This window comes from Erythrolamprus reginae, chromosome 4, assembly GCF_031021105.1.
Source record: "Erythrolamprus reginae isolate rEryReg1 chromosome 4, rEryReg1.hap1, whole genome shotgun sequence".
Lineage (NCBI taxonomy): Eukaryota > Metazoa > Chordata > Lepidosauria > Squamata > Dipsadidae > Erythrolamprus > Erythrolamprus reginae.
The window spans coordinates 114,279,504-114,298,999 of record NC_091953.1 but is presented as its reverse complement, the minus strand read 5'-3'; the positions used below and the strand labels follow the sequence as shown (position 1 = coordinate 114,298,999).

General features: G+C 42.5%; 1 protein-coding gene across 1 annotated transcript in view; it reads right to left on the bottom strand.

The window, feature by feature from the left end:
• Nucleotides 1–19,496, bottom strand: part of UGGT2 (UDP-glucose glycoprotein glucosyltransferase 2) — an 88,266-nt gene that overhangs the window by 60,673 nt on the left and 8,097 nt on the right. The window contains exons 3-6 of the mRNA XM_070751285.1: nt 9,842–9,972; nt 3,251–3,363; nt 2,758–2,932; nt 713–809 (exon numbers count right to left, since the gene is read on the bottom strand). Coding sequence (XP_070607386.1) covers nt 713–809; nt 2,758–2,932; nt 3,251–3,363; nt 9,842–9,972 — 516 coding nt within the window. The remainder of the gene's footprint in view (nt 1–712; nt 810–2,757; nt 2,933–3,250; nt 3,364–9,841; nt 9,973–19,496) is intronic.

Genomic DNA, 19,496 nt, shown 5'->3' with positions numbered 1-19,496 from the left:
ATATATATAATTATATTATTATAAATAATATTATCTCCCTTTATCAATGGGGCTGTGCAAAGGTTTACTGCCTCAATAACCTGATACATATGAATAGTTTTTATCACAGAGCTATGCAGTAATCCCTCGCTAATTCGCGATTCATCTTTCGCGGATTCGCTATTTCACGGGTTTTTTCAAAGGGGGCTTAAATCCATTAAAAAATTTAAATCCATTAAAAATTCATAAAATTCTTCTACAGTACTGTACTCTATTAAAGAAACTGGTAGGATATCACATGTAGTTCCAGCTGAGAAACATTATGGAGTGACTGTTTAATGCAAAGGGTGGGTTTTAAAAGTCCAAATACTCATTAAATACATTAAAAGAAATCTTTCCTATACTTCGCGGAAATTCTTTTCTCACAAGTGGTCTTGGAATGCATCTCCCATTAAAAAATGAGGGATCACTGTAACGAGGGGTCACCATCAGTGAACTGCTGGACAATACTACTTGGTCTGTTGTGTGAATGTTGGATGGTTCAGATGGGAAATCGTGGCGGGTTGAGCTTTGTCCTTTCAGATAGGTATGTTAAGATTGGTCTTTGGCATCATACGAATTTCGTTGCATGGGTATACTGTGTACATACATACAATGACAATAAAGTATTTATGATTATTATATTTTGTCCTAATATTTTCCAGTTATACCACACAGGGAAGAAAAAATGTACCTTCAATTTGAGATTCATCCATTGCTTTATACTCTGTACTCTTTATTGCAAGTTCCACACCATATCCGGACAAATACATCTTCTCAGTGCTACGTTTCTAGATTAAGCATATATAGTTTTGTTTTGTTTTAAAAAGGATGCTATGAAATCATTGCTGAACATTAGGTTTCCAGGGAAGAAATGGCGATCTGACACAAGTGCATAATCCATTCTTTTCATGATTCTTCATTAATAATAATAATAATAACAACAATAGTTGTTGTTGTTATTTGCTGATATTGTGAAAACTGACAATACCATCAAAGATTTTAAGATTCTGTCCCTCTTGTGAAGTTTTGTTCATTTTTTAAAAATATATATATTCTGGCATTTACTTTGTGGTCAACAGGCTTGGGACCAGGTTCTCTGAGGGAACATCTTCATCCAAGAATTTCTATCCATGACATCCAACAGACTTGGCTGATGGGATCTGCAGCGCCCCCCCAAAGAAGGTTGACTGTCAGGAGCTAGAAAGGCTTTTTATGCTCCCTCAGAATTAGTGTGGCCGCAACCCTCTTGTCTTTTCACAAAACTTTGCAAACTTGACTATGTACTATACCTAGACCTGTGGCTCATAATGTATGAAAGCTACATTAATATTGTATTAGTATTAATTCATTAATCATCATGGCTGCTTAGCACTTAGAGTTATATACTGCTTCACAGTGTTTTACAGCCCTCTCTAAGTAGTTTATAGAGTCAGAATATTGCCCCCAACAATCTGGGTCCTCATTTTACCAAGCCCAGAAGAATGGAAGGCTGGGTCAACCTTGCGGAGAGGGGCGACCTACGGAGAAGGTCACCCCAGCGGAGAGGGGCGGCATACAATTAAATTAAATTAAATTAAATTAAATTAAATTAAATTAAATTAAATTAAATTAAATTAAATTAAATTAAATTAAATTAAATTAAATTAAATTAAATTAAATTAAATTAAATTAAATTAAATTAAATTAAATTAAATTAAATTAAATTAAATTAAATTAAATTAAATTAAATTAAATTAAATTAAATTAAATTAAATTAAATTAAATTAAATTAAATTAAATTAAATTAAATTAAATTAAATTAAATTAAATTAAATTAAATTAAATTAAATTAAATTAAATTAAATTAAATTAAATTAAATTAAATTAAATTAAATTAAATTAAATTAAATTAAATTAAATTAAATTAAATTAAATTAAATTAAATTAAATTAAATTAAATTAAATTAAATTAAATTAAATTAAATTAAATTAAATTAAATTAAATTAAATTAAATTAAATTAAATTAAATTAAATTAAATTAAATTAAATTAAATTAAATTAAATTAAATTAAATTAAATTAAATTAAATTAAATTAAATTAAATTAAATTAAATTAAATTAAATTAAATTAATTATTAAATTAAATTAAATTAAATTAAATTAAATTAAATTAAATTAAATTAAATTAATTAAATTAAATTATTAAATTAAATTATTAAATTAAATTAAATTAAATTAAATTATTAAATTAAATTAAACCAAATCATTAAATTAAACTAAACTAAACTAAATTATTAAATTAAATTAAATTAAATTAAACTGAACTATTAAATTAAATTAAATTAAATAAAATAAAATAATTAAATATTAAATATTAAATATTAAATTTGCCATGTGGGATTTGAACTGCCAAATTGCAGGCAGCCGGCAGTTAGCAGAAGTAGCCTGCAGTACTGCACTCTAACCACTGTACCACCAAGGCTTCTTATTTATTTGGTGGATGTTTTATTGTTTTAATTTATTTTAATGTTTTTAATTGCTTTACTATTTTAGAATTGTAAGCTACCCAGAGTCACCTAATTGAGTTGGGCAGCTATAGAAAACGAATTCATTCATTCATTCATTGTCTTCTGTAGAACACAATTTGGGAATCTAAAGAAAGATTTAAATATTCAATGCTGCAGCAGATTGGACACTTGAAGTAAATCATTTTATTCTAATGCTAGCTAACAATAACATTTCCACATATACCTTACCTTGACAAAATGTCGGAAAATGTAAACAAATTCTCCCTTTTGTGCTTTTTCAGATAGGACATTGTGAAATGTGGCAAAATCTTTGGTACCCACTTCAGCATAAAGGATCACGACCACATCAGGTTCCTTGAGTACAGGGAATTTATGATCTCCTTTGAAGAGATATGGCTTGGGCCTTGGATGAAGAAAACAATAATGTTCAGCTCAATATGAATTATACTTCAAATGACTGTGCCATTGTTGTGGGAGGTTAGTATTGATAAGCTTACCGGTGCAGAGTCAGCCAAAGTCAGGAAAAGACCTCTTACAAAGTTTTGGAAAGGAAGTAGCCCACTCTTGGTGAGTTAAGAAATAATAGGGCTTTGATTAAATCTCAGTGGGCATCATGAGTAATGCATATCACTGCATTTAATATTCATTTTGCATGGGGTAAGGAGCATAAAATGTATTTATATTTTTAAAACAATCATTCAATATAGCTCACTATGCTCACCTTGATACAGCTGTCATCAGAAGCTTCTTAATTTCATTCATCTTACAGGTGCTTTTCCCATGGATAACCACAAAGGCATTGCATCCTTTTGGGGGTGGCTCAAGAACTGCAACCTAATATTTCAACAATTACATTCAATGCCAATATACTCTCATTCCATATTACAAATAATGAAGTCAACTTTGATTAAAACTGTTCATCAACTGCTTGGCTTTTTGGGTTTAAGTGCCAAGCACGTGACAGAAAAATTAATAAACATGTTCAAAACCCAGGAAACAACAATACATCGATTTTTCCAGACTCAGTCATCATCCATATCGTTAAACTAGCAAAAGAACAATAAATGTAAAGGTAAAGGTTCCCCTCGCACATATGTGCTAGTTGTTCCAGACTCTAGGGCAGGGGTCCCCAAACTTTTTACACAGCGGGCCAGTTCACTGTCCCGTGGACTGTTGGAGGGCCGGACTATAAAAAAAACCTATGAACAAATTCCTATGCACACTGCACATACCTTGTTTTAAAGTAAAAAACAAAATGGGAACGTACTATTTAGAGGGGGGAGAAGGTCTGAAATTCATATATGTTTATGTTTTGTTTTTAATTTTCTTTTGTTGACATCTGATTGGCTATACAAGGTTTTCTTGGCTTATGAAAAATGTATAAAGAAAGAAGGAAGCACTTTGGCATAATGGCTAATAAGTTAGAAATATAATTGGTGTTGCACTTTTTGAAGGAACGTTAAGGAGGAAATTTAATTAAAAGAAAATGAATGTAACTGGATGACAAAATTAGGAAAAAAAACTTTTGCAACTTTTTTGATGATTGATATTAGTTACTAACAAAATACTGCATTTTATTCATGGAAAATTAGATGGTACACTGTGTTGTTTGAATGTATGTTGAGAGAAAATTTTTAAAAAATTACCCTCCGCCAAAACAGTCCTTCCTTCTTCTGTCCCTCCATTCATTTCATTCTTCCTTCCTTCCTTCCTTGTTCCCTCCATTTCTCCTTCCTTCCTTCCCTCCTTCATTCCTCTCCACTTCTCCTTCCCTCCCTCTCTTTCCCTTTTCTTTCTTTCTCTCTCTCTTTTCCCTGTGTTCTTGTCACTCACTGGCGGGCCGGATAAATGGCCTCAGTTGTGCCGCATGTGGCCCGCGGGCCGTAGTTTGGGGACCGCTGCTCTAGGGGGTGGTACACATCTCCATTTCAAAGATGAAGAGGCAGTGTTGTCCAAAGACATCTCTATGTCATGTGGCCGGCAAGACTAAATGCCGAAAGTGCAGGGAATGTTGTTACCTTCCCACCAAAGGTGATCCCTATTTTTCTACTTGCATTTTTATATGCTTTTGAACTGCTATGTTGGCAGAAGCTGGGACAAGTAACGGGAGCTCATTCCCTTAAATGTCGCTAAGGATTTTAACTGCCTAACTACCGAACTTTCTGATTGAAAAACTCGGGGTCTTAGCCACTGAGCCACTGCATCCCTAAAAAGAACAATAGAGAAGTTTTAAACAAATGGTTCAACGTGCTTCCATAATTGAAGTGCATTTTAAAATGTAACACTTTCAAAAGCTGATTTTATGAATTTGCTAAAAACATACTTGAGGGCAAGGCTGGTGCATTTCTATCCATATTTAATTATAAATATGACTTTCTTGAATGTCAGCATCTACCAATTAAAAGTTTTCTGAACGTTCACACTACAGAGTAAAAACAAACTTGAAATTTGGGACTTTAAAAGCAAATGGGTTAATTAATTCTAAACAATACATGATTTTTCTTCTGTATATAAGCTCAGGTAGGTCTTTTTATCTGCAAAGATATCATTTCCTACTTTGGAATCAAAGTGTTGAGATTCAAAGAGTTATTCAAAACATGGAAACAAGGGTGCATTTTACAAGGGGAACAATGTCCCGGAAGTTGTAATTTGGCAGTTTCTGGAGTGACATCAGTCTATATTCTGAGCTTTATAAGATACTCATAATTTAACTAAAAGATTCCAAAAACAGGGCTGAAATACTCACTCGTGCCTATCATAGTGAGCACGAATTACATAGTGAGCACGAATCTCCGTCCACTTGCCCAGATACCATCATTATTTTACCTTCTGCATATGCGCAAAGCATTCGGTGCATGCCCAAACATAAAAAAACTCAAATAGCGGCATCCGGGCAGGTGGGCGGAGCCTCAAGCTCCCTTCATGACCAGCTTTCAGATAACCAATAGGCACAAGTGATTTCACCCCTGAACAAATTGCACCCTCCCTCACTCCTCCGTAATATATAAGATTTTAAAAAATGTATTCAGAGTAATATGGGTTCTCCTGCATTATAGAGGCCAAGTGGAATTCCATTTCTCACAAACTCTGAATGAAGGCCTGGAGGAAAAGATCATTCAAAGGCCTGCTATTTGGCCTACAGTGTTCCCTTGATTTTTACGGGTTCAAACTTCGCGAATAGCCTATACCACGGTTTTTCAAAAAATATTAATTAAAAAATACTTCGCACTTTTTTTTCTATACCACGGTTTTTTCCGCCCGATGATGTCATACGTCATCGCCAATCTAATAATTTTTGCAAATAAATAACAAAAAAAAAAAATATTGTTAATAAATAATTATGTTTCTAAATACAGTGGTACCTCAAGATACGAACCCCTCGTCTTACGAACAACTCGTGATACGAACCCGGGGTTCAGAAAAAATTTGCCTTTTCTTACGAACTTTTTTCGAGTTACGAACGCCAAACCCGAACTTCCGGGTTCGGCGTTCGGAGGCTCCTAGGAAGCCGCCCGGCTGTTTTAAAAGGTGACAGCCGGGCTGGGGGGCTTCCCAGCAACCTCCCGAACCCCGAACTCTTGCCGAACTTCCGGGTTCGGGGTTGGGGGGGGGGGGTGCTGGGAAGCCCCCCAGCCCGGCTGTGACCTTTTAAAACAGCCGGGGGGCTTCCCAGCAGCCTCCCGAAGCCGAACGCGGAAGTTCGGGTTTGGCGTTTGGCTTCAGGAGGCTGCTGGGAAGCCGCCCGGCTGTTTTAAAAGGTCACAGCCGGGCTGGGGCGCTTGCCAGCAGCCCCGACTCCCCGCTGCTCACCCATGGCCGGCAGAACATCGCTCTTGCCTGGCTTCCCCGCGAGGCATCAGGTCAGCATTCTGTGCGGGTGGGCGGCGGGGAAGCTGGCGGCTGTGGCAGCTGCTGCAGGAGGCTTTCCCTCTCCTCGTCCGCCGCCCGCCCGCCCAGAATGCTGACCTGATGCCTCGTGTGAAGCCGGGCAAGCACGATCTTCTGCCGGCCATGGGCGAGCTACAATAGGCTTCCACGTCCTTCGCCCGTGCCTGGCGGGAGGTGAAGAGTGCTTTGCCCAGTGCAAAGTTGACAGCAAGCAGCTCCGCAGTCGCCGAAGGAGGCTTAACCGCACCCCTCTGTCCCACCCATCGCCCGTGGCCAGCAGAAGAGCGGGGATAGGCAGGAGGAACTTATGCCGGATACGGGCGATGGGTGGGACAGAGGGGTGGGGTTAAGCCTACTTTGGCGACTGCGGAGCTGCGCGGCTTTGCCTTTTGCTGGGAGGGCAAGTGAAGGGCCGGATCTCCTGCCTCCCCCCCCCAGCCAAACCCCCAAATGTCTCCGCTGTAGCAGCTGCTACAATAGACTTCCACGCCTTTCGTCCGTGCCTGGCGGGAGGTGAAGAGTGCTTTGCCCAGTGCAAAGTTGACAGCAAGCAGCTCCGCAGTCGCCAAAGGAGGCTTAACCCCACCCCTCTGTCCCACCCATCGCCTGTGGCCGGCATAACCTCCTCCTGCCTATCCCCGCTCTTCTGCTGGCCACGGGCGATGGGTGGGACAGAGGGGTGTGGTTAAGCCTCCTTCGGCGACTGCGGAACTGTGCGGCTTTGCCTTTTGCTGGGAGGGCAAGTGAAGCGCCGGATCTTCTGCCTTTTGCCCAGCCAAACCCCCAAATGTCTCCGCTGTAGCAGCTGCTACAATAGACTTCCACGCCTTTCGTCCGTGCCTGGCGGGAGGTGAAGAGTGCTTTGCCCAGTGCAAAGTTGACAGCAAGCAGCTCCGCAGTCGCCAAAGGAGGCTTAACCCCACCCCTCTGTCCCACCCATCGCCCGTGGCCGGCATAACCTCCTCCTGCCTATCCCCGCTCTTCTGCTGGCCACGGGCGATGGGTGGGACAGAGGGGTGGGGTTAAGCCTCCTTTGGCGACTGCGGAGCTGCTTGCTGTCAACTTTGCACTGGGCAAAGAACTCTTCACCTCCCGCCAGGCACGGACGAAAGGCGTGGAAGTCTATTGTAGCAGCTGCTACAGCGGAGACATTTGGGGGTTTGGCTGGGCAAAAGGCAGGAGATCCGGCGCTTCACTTGCCCTCCCAGCAAAAGACAAAGCCGCGCAGCTCCGCAGTCGCCAAAGGAGGCTTAACCACACCCCTCTGTCCCACCCATCGCCCGTGGCCAGCAGAAGAGCAGGGATAGGCAGGAGGAAGTTATGCCGGCCACGGGCGATGGGTGGGACAGAGGGGTGGGGTTAAGCCTCCTTTGGCGACTGCGGAGCTGCTTGCTGTCAACTTTGCACTGGGCAAAGCACTCTTCACCTCCTGCCAGGCACCGACGAAAGGCGTGGAAGTCTATTGTAGCAGCTGCTACAGCGGAGACATTTGGGGGGGGGGCAGGAGGCAGGAGATCCGGCCCTTCACTTGCCCTCCCAGCAAAAGGCAAAGCCGCGCAGCTCCCCAGCCGCCAAAGGAGGCTTAACCCCACCCCTCTGTCCCACCCATCGCCCGTATCCGGCATAACTTCCTCCTGCCTGTCCCCGCTCCGGCAGAAGAGCAGGGGCAGGCAGGAGGCAGTCTTTAACATGCCGCAGAGGCTCTGGAGCGCCGCCTGGTCTTCGCAGCACTGGCTTTCGCCCTTGTTGCGTTCGCGAGCTTTCATTCCCAGGAAGCTCTCCGAGCTCGGGAAGGATCCCACGGTCAGTCGGCTGCGGGCGGGAGGAAGGCGAATGCGGTCCGGAGGCTGGGAGGCAGGCGGAGAAAGGGATCAATGTAAAAGCGCTGGGCTGGGAACGTCTTTGGCCAATTAGCTCCTGGAGCGTGGAGGCTGCCTCCCTCCTCCTCCCGTATTCCGCCTCCCTTCCCTTTGAGTCATTGCAGCCGGACAGTAACTGTCTACCCAATCCACCCATGAGGCTCCCTCTGGGCAGTCTGCACTCTCTCTCTCCCCCCCCGTCTCCCCCCTCCTCTACCCACCCCCGAACGATCTGAATGCCGGCAGCAATGAGGCAAAAGGGGTGAGTTTTCTGCTTGCACGCATTAATCGCTTTCCCATTGATTCCTATGGGAAACATTGTTTCATCTTATGAACTTTTCACCTTACGAACCTCGTCCCAGAACCAATTAAGTTCGTATCATGAGGTATCACTGTATCAGGATCACTAAGTGTCTTATTCAACGGTGAGTACCAGTAATAATGATGAGTAAATGATTGTTAAGGGAATGGGAAATGGTAATTTAGGGGTTTAAAGTGTTAAGGGATGGCTTGTGATACTGTCCATAGCCAAAAATGGTGTATTTACTTCCGCATCTCTACTTCGCGGAAATTCGACTTTCGTGGGCGGTCTCGTAACGCATCCCCCGCAAAAATCGAGGGAACATTGTATTTCCACTTAAGACTCCTCTTGTCTAAGCATTGGTGCTTACAAGGTAGATTAAGGCAATGTTTCCCAACCTTGGCAACTTGAAGATATCTGGACTTCAACTCCCAGAATTCCCCAGTCAGCATTAAGCCAACTTTGATTAAAACTGTTCATCAACTGCTTGGCATTTTGGGTTTAAGTGCCAACCACGTGAGAAAAAAATTAATAAACATGTTCAAAACCCAGGAAACAACAATACATCGATTTTTCCAGACTCAGTCATCATCCATATCGCTAAACTAGCAAAAGAATAATACATGTAAAGGTAAAGGTTCGCCTTGCACATATGTGCTAGTTGTTCCAGACTCATTCGCTGGCTGGGGAATTCTGGGAGTTGAAGTCCATTTATCTTCGAGTTGCCAAGGTTGGGAAACACTGGATTAAGGGAACCATTAAAGCAGGGCTGCCAAACTTGCGACTCACAGGCGGGATGCATCACGTGCTGGCTACACCCACAACTGGTTTAATGAAGGGGGGGAAAGTCCTGATACGTTACGTGACTCCGTTGTGGCGTGAGTTTGATACCCATGCATTAAAGTCATCTAAACCAGGGAAGTCCAACCTTGGCAACTTTAAGACTTGTGGACTTCAATTCCCAGAGTTCCTCATATAGCAATACTGGGAGTTGAAGTCCATAAACTGTACACAAGTCACGGAGAGGGGTGGCATAGAAATCCAATAAATAAATAAATAAATAAATAAATAAATAAATAAATAAGGTTGGAGACCCCTGTTCTAAACTGCTTGGCATACATCTGCAAGAGAATTGCTTGCTGAGTTAAGACAGCAAGTAAAAGGAACTTTTTAAAAAAGTTTCTATTTGAGATGGTTCATATGACATATCCTGAGAACTGTTACCATACACAGGTTCCTAGCACGAATAGCCAATGTTACGCACCTGCTGAAACATCTGAATAACTGGGGAAAAGGTCCGCAAGGAAAGAGAAAATTTCAGAAGATTAATCTGCAAATTTGACAGGAACTGCCCAGCTTTCTTCAGGAGTAAGTCATAATAAGAATGTTCTGAGACTGTATTAAAAAAAAAAGAAAATAAATATAAGTGAACCATAAAGTATCTGGGCAAAACAAACTATTTCTGGTGTTAAACCTTCAATATAAGCAGCTTGGCAACACAGTGTACAGATTTATAGTGATGGCTTGGGAAGAAGAATGAAAATAGTCAAGTAAAAAAAAAATCTGCAGAACTGAGATGGATCTAAGTACCCAGTAAAGCAACTCAGAAAAGCAGGAATAACCATTTTAAACTGATGTTGTAAACTTGCAAGAATTGCTCCAGAGGAAGTAAGGGTTAAAACGTAGGTTTAACTTAATTACTAGAAGAATTTCTTTTTTAAAAAAAACTATAACTTTATCTGATTTTAATAAAGATAAAATCTAACAAGCTCATATGTAGAATAAAGAAAGAAAATGAAAGCCAAAATAAAATAAAATATAAAGAAAGTAGCTTCTGATTTTTCTTTGTAATATTTATAAATATAATTTTACTTTTTATTCTATAGTCACAAAATAACTTTTATTTTTCTATAATGTATTTATTTCTAATGATCAAAACGGCAATTCTTTTACAGAACCGTAACCCTATAACAGATTGAGCAAATTAAAAGTAGCACATGTAAAAGTGAAAACTCACAAGATAAAATTCATGGCACAATAAACCGAAGGAAACAAAACAGGAATTTTGTTTCCACAAAATAATATGGATATGACTCTTTTCACAAATAGCAATTACAATTCCAAATCTAACTGAACACCTGGGCAGGTCCTGAAGGACTAACAATTAAAATGAAAACACCAAGCTCACAACACTTGAAACATTAAATTACTATTGCTTTAGTGAATAAAGCATTTTGAATATGTAACAATTTGATAGGAGGATGGGAGAATATCTAATCCAGGGCACACTTTATGTCTTAAATTCACCCACTACATCTTGGCTGTTTTTTCTTTGACTTTACACACTGAAAAAAATGTAGAGTCCTTGGAAATGGAAGGAGCTGTAAGGAAATTTAGCTTCTTGCCTACTAGCTTTAGATAACTGTGATATAAATCTCCCTTGAGTCAATGAACATGCTCATGCAGTTTTCTGACAATAATACAGAAGTGGTTGTATAATCTTCTTCCTTTCTTGAAAACCCAATCTACCTAAAGCCCTTAGCACATCTTGATATTCTCCCATCCCACTATTTAACTGTGTTTGACTTTGGTTATTTGTTTCAGTATCAGCCAAGATCAGCTTGATTTTGTTACTAGCCGTGACTCCCAATATGTAATCTGTTATAATCCAATTAATACTGGAAATATTGCAATGGATCTAGAAATGGATATAAGTGGAGAATCCTAGAATATGTGCTGAGCATTTCCTTTATACAGTGGAACCCCGACATAAGAGCTGCTCTACTTAAGAGCAACTCGAGATAAGAGCTGGGAGGGGAGAGATATTTTTGTTCTACTTACAAGGCCAAATTCGAGATACGAGCGCCAAGGAGCTGTCTCCTGAAGCCAAACGCTAACTTCCGCGTTCGGCTTCAGGAGACAGCTGCGAAATGGCGCGCGTGTTTTAAAAGGTTGCAGCCGGCCTGGGGGGCTCGGGGGGGTGCTTGCAGCTTTCTTTCTTGCTCTTTTTCTTTCTCTCTTTTACCTTCCCTTCCTCTATTTCTTCTTTTCTTTCTCCTTCCCACCTTCTTCCCTCCCTCCCTCCCTTCACTCATTCCTCTCTTACTCTCCCCTTTCATAAGTTTCCTTGCTTCCTTCCTCTGTTCCTGTCCCTTCCCCCTTTCTTTCTTTCTTTCTTTTTCTTGCTTTCTTTCTTGCTCTTTTTCTTTCTCTCTTTTACCTTCCCTTCCTCTATTTCTTCTTTTCTTTCTCCTTCCCACCTTCTTCCCTCCCTCCCTCCCTTCACTCATTCCTCTCTTACTCTCCCCTTTCATAAGTTTCCTTGCTTCCTTCCTCTGTTCCTGTCCCTTCCCTCTTTCTTTCCTTCCTTCCTTCCCACCCTCCGTCCATTCATTCACCCATTCCTCTCTTGATCGCTTAAAGCCGGTCCCTGGTGCAAAAAGGGTTGGGGACCTCTGTCCTACAGGATTGGGTGGCAGAGAAGTTGAACATATGTAAATTTAAAAGTTTAAGAAAGTTTACAAGTTAAGTGAAAGAAACTTCATTATTCATTTATATGTACATGTACATTTCTTCATTAAAAACATGTCTTTCTGCATAATTTAGACTAACTTTGTGAGTTTTTTGAGGGCTGGAACCAATTAAAATTATTTACTGTGGTGACTCCTTGGTTTGGCTGAAGCCGAGTTGATTCGGCCGGGGCGAAGGCCCCCTTTTGCCTTTCCACGCCCAGATGCCCCGGGTGTCTGGGAGGCAGTGCAAGGGAGTCACCACAGTGAAGTGATTTATTCCCTCTCCAAGCACCCAGAGAAAGGAAAATGCTCCGTTCACTCTTGGCTGCCCAGAGAAAAGGGAGCATTTCTTTTTTCTGGGCACTGGCAGAGGTTTATTCGCTCTCCAAGCGCCCAGAGAAAAGAAAATGCTTTGTTCGTTCTGGACAGCAAAGCCTGCTTAAGCGTCACCGAAAGGCTCCTCTGGCAGCCCAGAAAATCCCAAGATGGCCAGGATTAAAGGGGGAATGGCAGGAAACTGGCTGGGCCTTCATGCTGCTCTCAAATTTCCTGGCAAATTTTTCCAGGCTCGGGTTCTTAAGTAGAAAATGGTTCTTAAGAAGAGGCAAAAAAATCTTGAATACCCGGTTCTTATCTAGAAAAGTTCTTTAGAAATACCACTATATATTTAACAAAACCTAGTCAGTTCTGGCATTCAAGGCACAGCAAAATAGCTTGGTTTAAAAAATGTTCATGTAAGCTCAGAGGTCTTCAAATTTGGCAACTTTAAGACTTGTGGTCTTCAATTCCCAGAATTCTCCAGCCAGCTATGCTACCAACACAGGAAGGATCCAAAACACATACAATTGGCCAGCCAAGTGTCAACGATCAGAGGTGAGAAATGACAGGAACAGCAGATAGCTCATGAAAAAATTACAGGGGTCAAAAGGCCATCTGAATGCCATACAAAGAGAGTGGGAACAACCCTGTTGGAATGTAAGAAATGAACATGACAACCCCTAAAATAAGTATAAAAACACGGCGTGAATGATTTAGAAAGATTTCTTTTTCATTCACTCATTCATTCATTCAATCATATACTCCCAGTCGAAGATTCTGAAAGTTAAAAAAAGAGATGCCATAAAATCAAGATCAATGAACATCAGAAAAATCAGAAGCTTAGCTTCACCAGCAAAAATCAATATATCCATATACAAAACAATGGCCTACCAGAACAAAATAATCTGTACTTTGTAGAAACCATATAATGATTTACTTAGGCAAGCCTCCAGAGGCATGGTTTGGCACAATACCCTCTATGTTATGTTTGTATAATGTTCTACATGTTGTTTTTGTTCACTGATAGAGAATTTGAGAGCAATTTACAATTCATTCTTTTGCTAAGGCAACACAGAAGATGAGTACAATCATTCCCTAATGGTAGTCACAGCAATTGTTGCTTCTCACAGAAATAAATGTACAAGCACATAGGTCTCAATTCACTTCAGGTTCATCCTTTGCAAAGGAAAAATAAGCACTGTTATTTGCTACTTTTATAACCACCAAAGAAACTCATTCATGCATTTATTTAGCAGATCTATGCTACAAATATACCTAAGTATGATATACTGGTTAATGTTTTAAATTGGAATTGATGAAGGCAAGCTCAGGCTCCCATCTCCCTCAACTACAGTAGGTAACTTTTGTTTGTTTGTTTATATTTTTATTGATATTGTTAAGCATGAATTAGATAACAGTACCCCAAGGCTCTGTTTTAAGCCCAGTACTCTTCCAAATCTTCATCAATGACTTGGATGAGGGGATAGATGGGGAGCTCGTCAAATTTGCAGATGACACCATTGGCAAGTACAGTGGTCCCCCGATTATCGCGAGGGTTCCGTTCCAGGACCCCTTGCGATGATCGGTTTTTCGCAAAGTAGCGGTGCGGAAGTAAAAACACCATCTGCGCATGCGCAGATGGTGTTTTTACTTATGCCGCAGCAGCGAGGAGCCGAAGATTGGGGTTTCCCTGCCGCCCACGCAAACTCCTCGCTGCTGCCGCGCCCGCCGCTTGTCCGCCCGCCGCTTGTCCGCCGCCTGCCTGCCCGTGCGCCCGCCCTTCGCCCGCCCACGCCGTTCGCTCGCGCCGCTTCCCAGCTGAGTCCTGAAGCGAACTTCCGCGTTTGGCTTAAGGACTCAGCTGGGAAGCGGCGCTGGGGTTTCCCCGCCGCCCACGCAAACTCCTCGCTGATGCCCGCCGCTCACCCTCCCGCCAGCAAGAGGGGGAAGACCCAGGGAAGCCGCCCAGCAGCTGATCTGCCCGGCGCCATCTACGCATGCGTGGCCATAGAAAAAAGGGCGCGCATGTGCAGATGGTGTTTTTACTTCCGGGTTGAAAAATCGCGATATAGCGTTTCGCAATGTTCGGGATCGCGAAACTCGGGGGACCACTGTATAGCCAATACTCCAGAAGATAGGCTATGGATACAGAAGGATCTGCTGCGGAGGCCTTCTGTTTTAAAAAAAACAGAATAAAAATTTAATAGCCCCAAGAAGGCTTGCAGCTCTGTTTTACATGTGGGGGCAGGAGCATCCTTAATTGCTTTAATCTTTTCTTCAGTGGGGTGGATCCCCTGTGCATCTATACGGAATCCCAAAAAATCAACGGAGGGGGGCCCCCACACACATTTCTCTGGCTTAAGCCTTAAGCCCTTATCCCTTAGACGGGAGAGTACTTGCCGGATTCTGCTATGCAACTGCCCAGGGGTGTCCCCACAAATTAAAATGTCATCAAAATAGGGGACTACCCCTTTAAGCCCACTCAGCAGTCTTTCCATCAACCTTTGAAAAATACCAGGGGCCACACTGACCCCGAATTGTAAGCGTGTACACTTAAAGGCACCTCTGTGCGTAACAATAGTTTGTGCCATTGCTGTGGCATCGTCAACGGGTAATTGTTGGTATGCCTGGGCAAGGTCCAGCCTTGCAAAGATTCTCCCTGCCCCTAGGGTATGCAGCAACTGCTGGACAACTGGTATGGGGTATGAGTTGTGCTGCAATGCTTTGTTAAGGGTCGATTTATAATCCGCACATACTCTGAGTGAGCCATCAGGCTTCATGGGGGTCACTATAGGGGTTTCCCATGGGGCATGTTCAACAGGGACTAGGATGCCCTGGGCCTGTAATTTTTGTAATTGGGCATCCAGCTTTTCTAACAAGGGCAGTGGTACCCTACGTGGTTTTAAACGAAGGGGGGGAATAGTTGGATCCAAGGAAAAAGAAATTGGGGGCCCCTTGTAAGTTCCCAAACCGTCCTGAAATACTTCTGGAAATTCTTGAATGAAATTAGGCACCCCCAGAGTAGTTATTTTGTGGAGGCCAGTGACAGCTAGCCCCAAGGGAACCATCCAATCCAGACCCAACAGGGAGTGATTTGCCCCTTCCACAATTAAAATTGGCAACACATGGTGGACATTCTTAAAAGTAACAGGTATTCTAGTTCTCCCCAATACCCGAATAGGGTGTCCCTGAAAGTCATTAACTGCAATGTCCAGTGGTTGCAAAGAGTCTCGAGACAATGCTGGCACATAGAGGCGCAACTTATGCCACGGCATTAAAGTAAATTTGGAGCCAGTGTCCAGCTCCATGTGGCATGGTTGGTGATTTAGAAGAAGTGGGACAACAATTTTATTAGGGGGTGGGAGATAAGTGCCACAGTCGGTGTGTTTTTTGTTACCTCGGGGGTTCCATGGCCGTCTGCTCCCTCTGCCCTGTTGTCTGAAGGGTCGGTAGTACCGCTGGGTAGAAAACGTGGGCAGCAGGTCTTGATTGCCAGAGAGGTCATCAGGTAGAGTGGCCCGGCAGACGGCGGCAATGTGGCCGCGTTTATCACATTGGCGGCAGAAGGCGTCTTTGAAGGGGCATCTGGATCTCGGGTGCTGACCGCGGCATCCGGCACAGGGCTGGAATGGTGGACGGGGTTGCCTCGCTGGTGGCCCTCGAATTTGACAGCAGTAGTCTTCATAGGTGTCGAGGTCTTGAGAATGGTAGTCGTGAGGATGATTTCCTGGGGTGCGATGAGCTTCAGATATTTTACAGACAGTTGGCAGTTTGTTGTTGGACTTCAGGTCAGCTGCAGCGGCTTCGGCCACTTCAGCTGTTTGAGCAGCCTTGATGACATCTTGTAGGGATGAATCTTCTGCCGCCAGCAGCTTGTTCCGAATTGTCACATTCCTCATGCCAAAAATGATGGCATCTGTTAATCGCGCTTCAGGATTCTCAAATTGGCATTTAGCTAAAATAGTCCGAAGACGAGTAGCAAATTGGTTGATAGATTCCCCCTCAGCCTGGGCTGTGCGGGAGAACTGATGCCTGAAAACCCTCGCAGGTTTCGTTGGTTTAAAATGGGATGCCAATTTATCCCTCAAAGTGTCCCATGGCACGGAGTTGGCAGGTTCTGGATCTGTCAAGGTGCCCGCCAAATCAAAAATTTGTGAGCCACAATAATTAAGAAATAAGGCTCGTTTCCTGCCGTCCTCAGCATCCTTCATGCCGGCTGCCTCAAGAAATATCTCGAATTTAGCCATATAGGCAGTCCAAGTTGACCTCTCGGGGTCAAATAATTCAGGAGGTTGAATGATCGAAGGGGTCGTCATTATGATTTTTTGTGTGAGAAAAAATCACCTCTAGACCCTCGTCGCCACTGTAATAACTGAGATACACAATTTCTAACTATTTCTTCTTTATTCACAGCGGGAGGTTAACGAGCGGCTGTAACACTTTCACTCCGGCTCGCGCTCAGCAGAAGACGCGTAAGACCAGGAGCACTCCTATTTATAACATTTAGCCCAGCAACAAGCGGCGGCTGACAGCTATCTGATATTGGCGCCAAACTACATCAGCCAATAGGAAACAGGTAAACAGTTCTTATTACATTTGATGATTTCTGCTTAACAACAACTATTTAGAACTTTTGCCTAGATACAATTCTTAATATAAACTTCGGACATAACAATAGACTTGAAAATTGGATACTGCGTATCATTGAATCAAAGACTTTACAGAAGTCTACATAAATTGCATTTGTTGCTTTACCCTGGTCGATTTGTGAAATCCATATGTTTTTGCAATGTAAAAGTTGCAGATTGCAGGACAAGCTGCTTGTCAGAGAGTAGGTTGTTTGTCTCTAAGTAGAGGGTAATGGATTGATTTATGATTGATTCCATGATTCTGCAGGTGATGCAACACAATGAAATTGGTCTGTAATTTTCAACTAGGCTGGGTCACCCTTTTTGAAGATTGGGAGGACCGGGGCTAGTGATTATGTTAGGCAAGAAGCTGGTTCTGAAGGAAATTTCATAGATTATGCTAAGAGGTTCTCCTATGGTGGTTGAGAGATTCTTTAAGAAGTAGGCACATAGTCCATCAGAACCAATAGACAGATGTTTTTAGGTTGTGTAGTGCCTTTTCAATGACGTCTTCTGTAAAATCGACATGTAGTAGATTGTTGTAATTGCAATTGGGAAATGTGGGACATAAGTCATTGATATTTACAAATACTGAACCGAAGAATGTGTTCAAGAGGTTTGCCTTAGCAAGTTCATCATTACAGCCTTTCCCATTTGGCCCTTTTAGTGGTGGGATGGATCTTGAGTTTTTAAATTTGTTGTTTACAAATTATAGAAGGCGCTGGTGGATTTCATACATAGAAAGTTTTCCTCTTGATTGCTATGATAACTGATGCATTCTGCTTTTATGTGTCAGCATAAGATTCTGTAGCAACTTTTGAAGTTAGCTACGTAGCCAGTTTTGTTTTTGTGCCAAACAGATCTTTTAAAAAAAAAACAAAGCTTCCTTATTCTTATAGGTAATTTGTTTTGGGGGTCATTAGTGGTATGTATAGGGGCCATTCTCATTCCTATCACCTATCTCTTCTCACTTAAGACTATATGACTGTAACTTGTTGCTTGTATCCTTATGATTTATATTAATATTGATTGTTTCCTGATCACTTATTTGTAGCCTATGACAATCATTAAGTGTTGTACCTCACGATTCTTGACAAATGTATCTTTTCTTTTGTGTACATTGAACCAAAGACAAATTCCTTGTGTGTCCAATCACCTTTGACCAATAAAAAATTCTATTTTATTCAATTTGTAGATGATAATAAGCTGGCAAGAATAGCCAATACCCCAGAACAGAGGTAAGGAAAGTGGCTCTTCTATGACATGTGAACTTCAACTTCTAGCATGACTGGCTCGGGAATTCTGGGAGTTGAAGTCCACAAATCATAGAAGAGCCAACTTTGCCTACCCCTGCCCCAGAATATAAACTAAAGATCCAGATGGCTCTCATGAAATTTGAACCCTGGGCCCTGTGAAATTAATGAAATTCAATGTAGATAAAAATAAGGTTTTACACTTAGGCAGGAAAAAAAACCTGAACAGACTAAGTCAAACTTGGATCAATGCCAGCAACTGTGAGACAGATCTTGGAGTCCAAGTGAACAATTACTTAAATATGCGTAAACAATGTGCGGCGGCAGCCAAAAAAGCCAACACAATCCTAGTCTGCATTAATAGAGCATAGAATCAAGATCAAGTTAAGTATTAGTATCAAAGCTTAATAGAAACTCTGGAAAAAGTGCAGAAAAGAGCAACAAAAGTTATTCGCTGATAAAGTCGCTCAGATCCGGGCCGACCTCGACTCCAATTGTAAAACAGAGTCGGCTGACAACGAGTCAGTCGAGGTGACTGGGGCACGTACTTGTCCACCTGTCTGGGAAGAGTTTGATCTGGTGACACCTGATGAAGTGGACAAGGCCATTGGAGCTGTGAGTTCCGCCACCTGTTTACTGGATCCGTGTCCCTCCTGGTTGGTCTCGGCCAGCAGGGAGGTGACACGGAGCTGGGCCCAGGAGATTACCAACGCTTCCTTGGGGAGGGGAGTTTTTCCATCACTCTATAAAGAAGCGCTTGTGCGCCCCCTCCTCAAGAAGCCTTCCCTGGACCCAGCAGTACTTAACAACTATCGTCCAGTCTCCAACCTTCCCTTCATGGGGAAGGTTGTCGAGAAGGTGGTGGCACTCCAGCTCCAGCGGTCCTTGGAAGAAGCCGATTATCTAGGTCCCCAGCAGTCGGGCTTCAGGCCCGGTTACAGCACGGAAACCGCTTTGGTCGCGTTGATGGATGATCTCTGGCGGGCCCGGGACAGGGGTTTATCCTCTGTCCTGGTGCTCCTCGATCTCTCAGCGGCTTTCGATACCATCGACCATGGTATCCTTCTGCACCGGTTGGAGGGGTTGGGGGTGGGAGGCACTGTGCTTCAGTGGTTCTCCTCCTACCTCTCTGGCCGGTCGCAGTCGGTGTTAGTGGGGGGTCAGAGGTCGACTCCGAGGTCTCTCCCTTGTGGAGTACCCCAGGGGTC